At 36.8% G+C, this 12,143-nt stretch overlaps 1 protein-coding gene across 1 annotated transcript in view; it reads left to right on the top strand.

Moving 5' to 3' along the window:
* Positions 1-12,143, top strand: part of MPC2 (mitochondrial pyruvate carrier 2) — a 30,512-nt gene that overhangs the window by 7,188 nt on the left and 11,181 nt on the right. Inside the window, exon 2 of the mRNA XM_010846011.1 lies at positions 11,051-11,091. Coding sequence (XP_010844313.1) covers positions 11,051-11,091 — 41 coding nt within the window. The remainder of the gene's footprint in view (positions 1-11,050; positions 11,092-12,143) is intronic.

Genomic DNA, 12,143 nt, shown 5'->3' with positions numbered 1-12,143 from the left:
TCTGAAAAAGTGTTTACATATATATATATAAATCACTGAATCATTTTGCTGTACACCTGAAATTAACACAACATTATAAATCAACTACACATCAATAAAAGTTTATTATTTCTAAGACAGATAATATTAATTTTGGCTGTAAAAGATGGAAATATGTTTAAAGTATGGTATGGCATAGTAGAAAGACGACTGGGGTCAAAGAAGCCTGTATTCTGATTCTTACTCTATCTGGAACTATCTGAATATGAGACAAATTAACTTTGAAGAAGTGCCTTTTCTTTTTCATCTATAAGAGTGTTTGTATTTTCTTTAATGTCCTCTCCAGCTGTAACAGTTTACAATTTGGTATTTCTGCTGTGACTTTTCTTAGTTTTAGAGGCTTCAGGAAACTCAGATTTCATCAGGGAAGACTGTATAATTATTGTTAGATTAGGTTTTACGGAATTAATTTTTACCTTGCTGTGCTATGTATTTTATATAAGTAATTTTATAGCAACCCTAAAATGCATATTACCTATCATAGCTAGTCACTTCACCTGTTATTTTCTTTGGCATTTTCATCAAAGCCTGTTTTCATTCAGCATTTTAAAAATCATTATTCACCCATGATGTTCTGGGTACTAGTTCAGTAAGCTCTTTCCAAGGCCTTACAGAAGATAGAAAGATTGCTTGACTCTGAAATGGTAGCCCCATCATATTCTCCATGTGAAATCAGAACTAGCTTTAGTACAAATAAAAATGAGTAATTTTTGACAGTTAGTATCTGTGTCAAAGAATAATAACCTGTATGAATTCTAAGAATTTGTAAGTAGCTGGTTCCATGATAGCAAAAAGGTGGACTTGATTGATACAAGGAACTTCAGAGGAAAGTTCAGGGATGTTGAAAGCAATAAACTGTAAAGAAATTGTATGAAAGGATTTAGGTGGGGTAGTAGACGGCTTTCAATAAGAATTTTATTTTCAACATTGGGAGCACCTCTATTCAGTATTTGTATATGTGTATATTTGCATGTGTGTAAAAGTTACTTATTCTGTTCCTGGAAGGAAATCTTTCCCTAGGAAGAGAATTATACAGTAAATGACATTCTTTCTGGGTAGAATTTATGAAGTATTTCATTGGCAGAAATTCCTCTCACATAAGGAAATTAGGAAATAAAATTATCAATATGTCATTGTTTTATTAACAAGTTCATCAAGTCAACTAGATTTGTTAATTTGTTTGAAAATATATGTCTCTTACATATTTGGTTGTAGTATTCTCTTGCAGAATTCCTCAAATTCTTCCATAAAAATTTGAACTTTAAAGAACATAAGTTTCACTTTAAAAATCAGACAAACATTTAACAACACAAGAGAACATGACCATTATATTATTCTTTGTAATTTTTTTGTTATGCTTAAAAATAGTTCATAGTTTTACAGTAAATCTTTGTTGCGGCTCTAATTTATGTATAATAGTTTGTATCTGTTAATCCTATACTCCTAATTTGTCCCTCCCCACCTTCCTTTTCCCCTTTTGTAACTATACATTTGTTTTACATTACAGTTCATAGTTTTAAGTAGTCAGCATTTGACATCTTTTTCAACTTCCAAGAGTGGACTTGTAAGAAACAAGATGAAAATGTGTTGTTAGTTAATTGTTTGTCTAAAAGAATGTACGTTTACATCTGATGGGAATACATTTTTCTCATCTTGGACTTCAGGTTAAATTTCTTAAGAGCTGCTTTTTATTCAGTATATTTTCAGCAATTTAAAATTTCTGCCTAATTAAGCTTTTTCATTCATCATAATGATTGTTAGCTAGATACTCTAGTTATGCTTATCTTGATGTTAAGGTATTATAATCACTTTCGGTATCATGATTCTTTAATGACTTTATTATTTTAATGCTCTTCAGTGAGAACAGCTGTGTCATTGTAGAACATAAACCAGTTTTTCCCAGATCTAGGAAAGATAGTGTAACATTGTATTCTCACTGTTTGGGTGGTACCTGTTTGCAAAACATTTTTGTCTAAGCTTCATGTTTTAGGTAAATAGCAAGGACCTATTGTATACTTCAAGGACCAACTGTGAAAGTGGAAGTCGCTCAGTTGTGTCCGACCACAAAGTCCATGGAATTCTCCAGGCCAGAATACTGGAGTGGGTAGCCTTTCCCTTCTCCAGATCCCAACCCAAGGATCGAACCCAAGTCTCTCACACTGCAGGCGGATTCTTTACTAGCTGAGCCACCAGGGAAGCAAAGCTTTCACTTTCACATATTCAACATCTTGTAATAACCTATAATGGAAAAGAATCTGAAAAAGAAAAAAAATTTATATATATATATACATTTATATATGTATAACTGAATCACTTTGCTGTACACCTGTAACTAACACAACATTGTAAATCAATAAAAAAAAAATTGTTTTAACTTGTTTCATGTTTTAAATGTCAAAATCAGTTGGGATGTTTCCTCATTACTATTTTCATTATTGATTGACTGCTGTTTTTAAGAAAATAGCCTCTATACCTAAATTAATACATGTCTACATTTATTTGACTTCTTTACTTTTAAGGTAGAAAATGACTACTTAAAAGTGGAAGGATATGGAGAAGGAAATGGCAACCTACTCCAGTATTTTTGCCTGGAGAATCCCCATGGACAGAGGAGCCTGGAAGGCTACAGTCCATGGGGTCGCAAAGACTCAGACACAACTGAGCGACTAAGCACACAGTTAATAAAAATGAATGGTATTTAGTGAAAAAAAAAAAAAAAAAGTGGAAGGATGAAATAAAATAAGTTTTCTTTAAAAATTTTTGTTTACTTATTGTATGATCATGGGTATTGCTATTCCCCCCCCCCCCCGCCTTTTTTAAACAATGAAGAAAACACTACTTCTTGTTTGCACTTACACATCTCTAATTATTTGTGTCAGTTGTCAGCATCCTCTGACATTTCAGAAAAATTAGAAATTTAGAATGTCTTATTATTACGATATATATATGCTACTGATGTTTTTAAATTCAGTGCTTAGCTGTTGTTAAACTAATTTAGGCTTTGTTTTGTAGTTTAAAAGTATTCCCTAAATAAAATACTTAAACTTCTTTTGACCTTTGTTCTAGCAACCATAATTTACTGTTTGACGTTTTTGTTTAGTTTGGTTATGTGGGAGAAAGGCAGTTGATATTTTAAAACTACCACCAAGTACAGGGCAGTTGAGTAAATCAGTTACCAGGCAAAGCTACTGAAAAGCTTGACTGTTCATTAACCCTGAAGGGTCAACCATTTCAGCTCGTAAAGAAACTAGAACCCTAGAGGAAACAGTTTTAGGGGTAACAGAAGAGGAAGCATCAGTTTTGAAACAGAAGAATGGAGTCTGTTTGGGAATCCAAAGCCAGAGACTAAGACAGTGTATTGGCTTATCCTTGAGTGATGAAGCAAGCTTCATGCAGGGATAAAAAATAAACTTGGTAATTGATACTGCATATGACCCTGAGACTGTGTATACGACAAAGGAAAATAAACCAAGTATGATGATAGGAATCTCAGAAAGTCAAGCTAAATAAAGTAACCAGAGAGTTTGAAAAGATTGACTTATAGGATTAGCACATTATGGCATCAGACTCGTGGAAAGAATTTTCAAGAGCCAAAAAGGGGAGTCTCATGGTGTAACAGTAGAGTAACTAATGAGTCAAAGTCTAGTACAGCCCTGATGTAAAGAGAACCTGGTGTCCTGAAGTTCATCCTTGAAGATGCAGCAGTATCAAGGCAAATACTCAAATTTCCTAAAATTTGAATATCTTTGATTAGCATCTCTCCTGGATATGGTTCATCTAGTTCAATTCTGTTCAAAAATATTATTTGTCTAGGAAAACTAAGAAACAGGTTTTAACTTCAGGACTTTATCTAATTAAAGTAATAGATGCATAAACAGTTCAGTTTAATTGTTATGTGCAGAAAACAATAGACGAATAGACAGGCTGCTGCTTTGGGAGTTCAGAGAAGGGGCATTTAATCTACTCCTTGAGGAGATGGAAGATGAGTTTTAGAAGGATATTGGAGTTAGCCAGATGAAGACAAGGCCAACTATTGGGAGGAGACTGTATGAGCTAAGATTTGGAGCCATGAAACTAGTTGCATATTTGCCTAGCTCGTCAGTCCACCTAGACCAAGGTTTCCTAACCTTGCACAATAGGTATTTTGGGGGCTGGATTATTGTTGTAGGGGGTTGTCCTTTGCATTGTGAATGTCTCCTGAGGAGCAAAATCACCTCTGGTTGAAAACTAGTGTCCTGGGCTAAAATTTAATTCACTTAGGCTTCCCTGGTGGCTCAGGAGTAAAGAATCTGCCTACCAATGCAGGAGATGTGGGCTCAAGCCCTGGGTTGAGAAGATTCCCTGGAGAAGGAAATAGTAGCCCATTCCAGTATTCTTGCCCAGGAAATCCCATGGACAGAGGAGCCTGGCGGCTACAGTCCATGGGGTCGCAAAGAGTCAGACACGAGTTAACGACTAAACAACAAGTTAGGATTAGGAATTTATATTTTGAAACTCGATGTCTTCATGTTTTCTATCCTTTAAACATTTCTTTCAAAATGCCAACCTAATCTACTAAAGGTTTCCATATTTTGTTCAAATATTTAGAAGAGGGAATCATGTGCCAGAGTTCTAGAAGTGTAATAGTGCCTGTGATCAGAACAGTACAAAATTTAGGACACTGGATTAAAGATTAATAACTCAGGAATTAAATATAGATTTTCACTCAGATATAAGAACATTAAAATTTAGAATTCCTTAATAGTTTTAACTCTCCCAGCAACCATTTCAGTACCATCTAGATTTGCTCTGATTTAAAATATAGAAAACTTACAGTACATAGTCAAACATAAAAATGACTAGCTGTCATATGTATGTAGGAAGATGAATAATTGTTTTGGCCCATAAGGAAAGATAGGGGCTATGCCATGATATCCTAGTGTTCAAAGAATTATTAGTTTAAAGATGGTATCCAGCTCCCTGAAGATTGAGAAAGTAAGATAAATTACAGAGGAACTTTAGGATTAAGTTTAAATGTTCTAGGAGCAAGAGGGGGAGGCCCAATTCCCCTAGCCATCCCAGCTGAGCAGGAAGTAGCCAGAGAGACCTCAACACCCCTATTCCCAAAGAATTGGGCCTCCCATCTCGAGGGGGGGAATGTTAGATAGTTAGAATAGGAAAAAGGAGCCCAAAATGGTGGTGGCTAAAAGACAAAGGAAAAAGCCTGCAAAAACGGAACAAAGGAAAATCCACTGACAGGAGTGAGAACTTCAGGTGAAACAGCCAGGCCCCCTTCTTGGCCAGCCCAATTTGCATAGGGCAGGCTCAAGGCTGGAAGGAGACAAACATATAAAAGGAGGAAGCCAAGAGGGATTGAGGCCTCTCCTTTTGGGTCAGCCCGCCCTCAGGCCTAGAGAGTGTACTATCCTTTGCTTGCCAATAAAACTGAGTTATAACTGGAAAAAAATATTAAAATGTTCTAGGGTTTCAATAAGTGCCGGGAGCCGGCATATTGCATATTGAGTGCATATTGCATATTGAGTGCAGCACTTTCCACAGCATCATCTTTCAGGATCTGGAATAGCTCAACTAGAATTCTGTCACTGCCGGGAGCCAGCGTGAGGAGCCCCACCCATGATAAAGGTCTTGAGGAAGGAGGCTCGGCATACGCAAAGGCGGGATCGAGCCTCAGGAGTCCCCCTGGAAATTCTCGAGCATCTACCCCCCAAACCAGAGTCTGCCTACTTTCTGCTTTGTGCTTTCACCTACACCTCTGACTTTATGGGGGGCTGTCCCCCACTACCTCTCTCTGAAAAAAGAGTTAGCTTACAGCTCCAGTTAATAATTCCTGGGTGTGACAGTGTTTCAACCTACAAACTCCTTTGGAAATCCTCTAGCCTGCCTGAATAGGTTTTTCCGGCCACATGTGATTGTTCAGAGCCTCCCAACTGTGAGAGGCAGGAGATGTTCTAAACTATCTAAACACAGATTCCTTTGAGTAGTTAAAAGATTGATTAGAAATTGTATTGGTGAAGGGTTTTTCACTTATTGGGCCAATGTTTGCTGCTAAGTCTCCATACTCCTTACCTACTGTGTCCTTGGCAGTGTATTGATTGATATAATGGGTGTATAGAAATGTAAGTAGTAGTCTCAAGTTTGTAACCTTGGACCCTTGAGTTAATTCTTTTCTTGATTGAGCCCACCTCACCTTTGCCCTATAGGAATGCAGCTTTGTCCAATGCTTTTTTGGAGGCTGGTGCCTGACTTTGGAATAATCACCTTTAGAGAAAAATAAGTTTCTTAAAATGTTAACAGGCCTCCTGGCCAGAAGATGATGTAATTCACCTTAACTTTTGCATATGATAAGTTTGAAAGCCTGGCTTCGATTAGGACCAGGAACTGCTGTCCTTGCATGACTCCACCCCTTCCCCCATTATCCTCTATGCATAACTTAAGGTATAAAAACTACTTTGGAAAATAAAGTGCGAGCCTTGTTCACTGAAACTTGGTCTCCCTATGTCACTCTCTCTCTCAAATTCTGGCTGAGTCTCCATCTGGAGCGCGGAACCCACCATGCTTACTAATTATGCCTGGGCTTCTAAGATCCGACCCGGGAGGCCTCAGTGTCTCCTCTCCTTCGGGAGAACGGAAGGACGCCTGCGGCCTACGTAAGTGGTGCAAACTTCTTGTCTTGAAGTTTTATTGGTCTCCCGCGTAAACCAAGCTACTCTGCCTCTTTTGTCCACTGAATTTCCTCACTGAGCTATCCTCATTCTATTACTCTTTATGTCTTTGATAAATATTTAAATAAATAGGTCGCCTATGCCGTCTCTCCTTCGAATACCCTGGATCAGCCGGGGCTGGACCCCGGCAAATAAGCTTACTTAGAAACTCGTATGTATAAGCCAGATTTATCAATATAAGTAAATACACAGCTAATTAGATTATTGGTAAAATATTAGTAATAATACATTCAGAAAACGAAGATCACGGCATCTGGTCCCATCACTTCATGGGAAATAGATGGGGAAAGAGTGTCCGACTTTATTTTTGGGGGCTCCAAAATCACTGCAGATGGTGATTGCAGCCATGAATTTAAAAGACAATTACTCCTGGGAAGGAAAGTTATGACCAACCTAGATAGTATATTAAAAAGCAGAGACATTAGTTTGCCAGCAAAAGTCCACCTAGTCAAGGCTATGGTTTTTCCAGTGGTCATGTATGGATGTGAGAGTTGTACTGTGAAGAAAGCTGAGTGCCAAAGAATTGATGCTTTTGAACTGTGGTGTTGGAGAAGACTCTTGAGAGTCCCTTGGACTGCAAGGAGATCCAACCAGTTCATCCTAAAGGAGATCAGTCCTGGTTGTTCATTGGAAGGACTGATGTTGAAGCTGAAGCTCCAATACTTTGGCCACCTGATGTGAAGAGCTGACTCATTGGAAAAGACCCTGATGTTGGGAAGGGTTGAAGGCAGGAGGAGAAGGGGATGACAGAGGATGAGATGGCTGAATGGCATCACCGACTCGATGGACGTGAGTTTGGGTTGTCTCCAGGAGTTGGTGATGGACAGGGAGGCCTGGAGTGCTGCGATTCATGGGGTCGCAAAGAATTGGACACGACTGAGCGACTGAACTGAACTGAACTGAATAGTACATCTGATTTTTAAATCTCATTGTATTTTAAATCACATTGAACAATGTGAATTAGTTTGAAAGGGCTACAAAAATATACCAATGATATGTTGAATAGTGGCACAGTCCAAACTGTAACATTACAATCACTTAATATTGATAAAGGTGAGCAAAGGTTTATACTGTTTGATACTTTCTTAGAACTAATTAATAAGCAAAAGTTACACAAGGATCAGATATCATTTTTTATATTTTTCAAATTTCTCTCCTTATTGTTAACATTAACCAACTACTTTTGATAGTAATTCAGCCAAAATGCACCCCAAAAAGGAGTATTATCACTGCTTTAATTTTCACTTTTGAGTGGTGGTATTTGGCACCCCACTCCAGTACTCTTGCCTGGAAAATCCCATGGGCAGAGGAGCCTGGTAGGCTTCAGTCCATGGGGTCGCGAAGAGTCGGACATGACTGAGCGACTTCGCTTTTCATTTTCATGCATTGGAGAAGGAAGTGGCAACCCACTCCAGTGTTCTTGCTTGGAGAATCCCAGGGACGGGGGAGCCTGGTGGGCTGTCATCTCTGGGGTCCCACAGAGTCAGACACGACTCAAGCGACTTCGCAACAGCAATATAACTGAAACTAGAGTGGTTTTGATGAAAAGCACTTTAAAATTGTTTCCCTTAAATGTTTTTTATACAGCTTACAGATATGATTTTACTTAACCTGCCTGTGCTTAACTTATTAAAAGCCAGCACTGTCTGATTTGCCAATGTATCCTTATTGCCTAGGAGACTATAAAGCATGAAGTAATTACTATGAGTGAATGAATGAATGATCTCTGCAACAAATTAAAGCCACAACTGCAACTAAATCTTAACTTAAATCCCTGCATTTTCTTTTTTTTAGCTCTGTGCTTTTACAGTTTCATTATCTGTTATTTTTAAATAATAGGTTTAATTCAATTTTATCTTTTAAATGTTATTTATGTATGTGATTGGAAACATTTCTTTATTAATGGCAGTGAATATTCACCTTGTTGTTGTTATTCAGTCGCTCAGTCGTGTCTGACTCTTTGTGACCACATGGACTGCAGCACACCAGTCTTCTCTGTCCTTCACCATCTCCTGGAACTTCTTCAAACTCATGTCCATCGAGTCGGTGATGCCATCCAGCCATCTCATCCTCTGTTGTCCCCTTCTCCTCCTGCCTTCAATCTTTCCCAGCATCAGGGTCTTTTCCAATGAGTCAGTTCTTTGCATCAGGTGCCCAAAGTATTAGAGCTTCAGCATCAGCCCTTCTAGGAATATTCAGGGTTGATTTCCTTTAGGATTGACTGATGTGATCTCCTTGCTGTCCACAGGGCTCTCAAGAGTTCTCCAGCACCACAATTTGAAAGCATCAATTCTTCAGTGTTCAGCCTTCTTTATGGTCCTACACTCACATCCATAGCTGACTACTAGAAAAACCATAGCTTTGACTGTATGGACCTTTGTGGCAAAGTAATGTCTCTGCTTTTGAATGCACTGTCTAGGTTTGTCATAGCTTTTCTACAAGAAGTGTCTTTTGATTTCATGGCTCCAGTCACTGTCTACAGTGATTTTGGAGCCCAAAAAAACAAAGTCTGTCACTGTTTCCATTGTTTCCCCATCTATTTGCCATGAAGGGATAGGACCAGATACAATGATCTTATTTTTTTGAACGTTGAAATTTAAACCAGCTTTTAGACTCTCCTCTTTCACCTTCATTAAGAAGCTCCTTAGTTCCTCTTTGCTTTCTGCCATAAGAGTAGTGGCATCTTCATATCTGAGGTTATTCATGTTTCTCTCAGCAATCTTAATTCCAGCTTGTGCTTCATCTAACCCGGTACTTTGCATGTTGTCTCTGCATATAAGTTAAATAATCAGGATAACAATATACAGCCTTGACGTATTCGTTTTCCAGTTTTGAACCAGTATGTTGTTTGAAGTCCGGTTCTAACTGTTGCTTCTTGACCTGTGTATAGGTTTCTCAGGAGGCAGGTGAAGTGGTCTGGTATTCCCATGCTCACCTACTAGGGGTAAAATTGGAAAAAAAAAAAAAAAACATCTTTACCTGATAGTGCTATTGAGAAATATTACTAGAGTAGATGAAGAGAAATAAATGTGTTACATTGGGTGATTATGCCCTTTTAGATGTGATTTATTTATTTTTACAAAGTAAAGTGGAATATTAAGGTAGAAATAATAATCATGAATATAATTAGACTTTTTACATTTTGAATTGGCTTAAAAATCTTATGTGAAATTATGTTAAGAAATAAGTGTCTTTTGTTGATCCAGTGTGTAGAGAACATATATACCGTATTAAGTGCTGTGATGTGTATTGGATTTAGCTTTTGATTTACCATGGACAAATCTGTTTTTTTACTGTCACTGTATGCCCTGAAAGGTTAAAAGAGATGTGTGATTTGGAAGAGTAAGAACTTATGTTATTGGTTATTGGTCAAAGAGCACAAGTTTGAGAGTTAGAACATTTAGTTTCTAATTACAATGCTGGGCTTACTACCCACATGACTTGAGTAGGTCATGGAACTCTTCTGAGCCTTATTGGTAAAAACGAAGGATGATCTGTGAGTTTACTTCCAGCTCTGAAACAAATTGCTTATTTGTTTCTGAAATTCACAGTGCTTCTCAAATTCCAGGTTATCTGGAAAACCAGAGTTGTTTTTCAAAATACCGTCACTATTTTGAAATTCAAATATATTCAAAATATTGACAGTATTTCAAAAATACTGTCAACATTTATTGAACATTTTGCATGAGGTGGATGAGTACCAGGATAACTAAAACAAGGACTTTCCCCTTTCTTGTGTGCCCTTTAAAGTTAGGTTAAATTAATTTTAGGTTAGGTTCATTAATTTTTTACTAGGAAAAATAGAATTTTGTAAGAAGTTTTACTAGAATACATGTGGTGACATCATTTATAATAATAAATATTAATAGAATTAGTAAATATATACATATATATATCTACTGAGGTTTACATCACAAAAATTCCATAATTTATCATTTCCTCAAATTGAAGATTATCCTTAAATAAAATGATAAATAAAGTTGCATGTTCAAAGCAAAATACACTGAGAATAGTTTTCAAAACTACCTCTATTATACTTTAGCTAATTTTGATAGTTCTCAAAAATACAGAGAATTGACAAGCAAATCAAACAACTTGTATGAAAAATTGATACCATGGTGACTCTAAATTTTAACTTAAATACAAAGCATGCAGAAAGCACAGTAATAATTATTAGAAATAGATTGATAAATCTTTGAGTTTTTGAAATTTGGTGATAGCTGTTTAAAAGACATATAGAAAATAGTTGGTTACTTGCTAAATTTTTCCTTCTTTTTTTTTTTTTCCAGGTCCCAGAACAGTATTTTTCTGGGCTCCAATTATGAAATGGGTAAGTCTTAGGTTTTGGCTGATGCTACTGAAAAAGATATTCTTTAAAAGAGCTTATTAATTTGAAGTAACTTTTCTGAAGGATGTACTTTAAATGTTCATGATACGGCTTGAAATAATTCCATGTAAATATTCTCAGATATATCATTTTTACTCTATAAGCATACTACCTACTTGGGGTCTTTTGAACTCCTTAGATAAGGAGCCCTTTGGGGAACTTATTATCATCAAAAAGATTATAATTGTGGGCCCTAAGAACATGAAACTTCATTCTAAAATTTTCTGACTATGTAAAACGTTAAATTGGTTTGAACTCCCCCCTCCCCCCGCCCAAAATTAACTTTTGTTATTAACTTAGTTTGAGAACTTAAGATACTAACACCGAAATAGTGGCAAGGAAAATTAGTCTCAAAAAGCAGAATTTATCCAGGATATATATATATATATATATTAACATTTGGTAAATGATAGAATCTGGAACTTCTTACTCCACAGTAAATGCTTTTATCCTATGCCAGAGTTTCCATTCATAAAGTTCTCATTTAGCTGAAAAGAAGTAATTGTAATGGCTATTAATAACAAATCATTGATTTTATGTTGGAAGGGCCAGTTTTGGCTTGATGCAGTGCTTCTCAAAATGTCATCCCCAGACCTGCAACCTTGGCATCATCCAGGAACATGTTAGAAACACAAATTTTCAGGCCCCATTGCAGATTTACTAAATTTGGAACTATGGGGGTGGAGCCCAGTAATTTGTGTTTTAATAATAGGCTCTACAGGTGATTCTGATGACTTTTAAAGTTTGAAAACTAGTGATCTACAGGCTTTCTTCTTTTTATTGTAATAAAATGCACGTAAATTTAACATCTTAACCTCTTTTTTAGAGTTGAGTATATCACTATTCAACCAATCTCCTGTACTCTTCTTTTAATTTTTTTTTTAATTGTAGGGTAATTGTTCCTCAGTGTTGTGATCTAGTACTCTTGATCTTGCAGAACTAAAACAATGAACCCATTAAACCATAGCTCTTCATTTCCCTCTTCCCCAGCCCCT

Source organism: Bison bison, unplaced genomic scaffold (assembly GCF_000754665.1).
Source record: "Bison bison bison isolate TAMUID 2011002044 unplaced genomic scaffold, Bison_UMD1.0 scf7180017864229, whole genome shotgun sequence".
Classification (NCBI taxonomy): domain Eukaryota; kingdom Metazoa; phylum Chordata; class Mammalia; order Artiodactyla; family Bovidae; genus Bison; species Bison bison.
The sequence above is the reverse complement of the archived record's forward strand: the minus strand, read 5'-3'. Positions and strand labels throughout refer to the sequence as shown.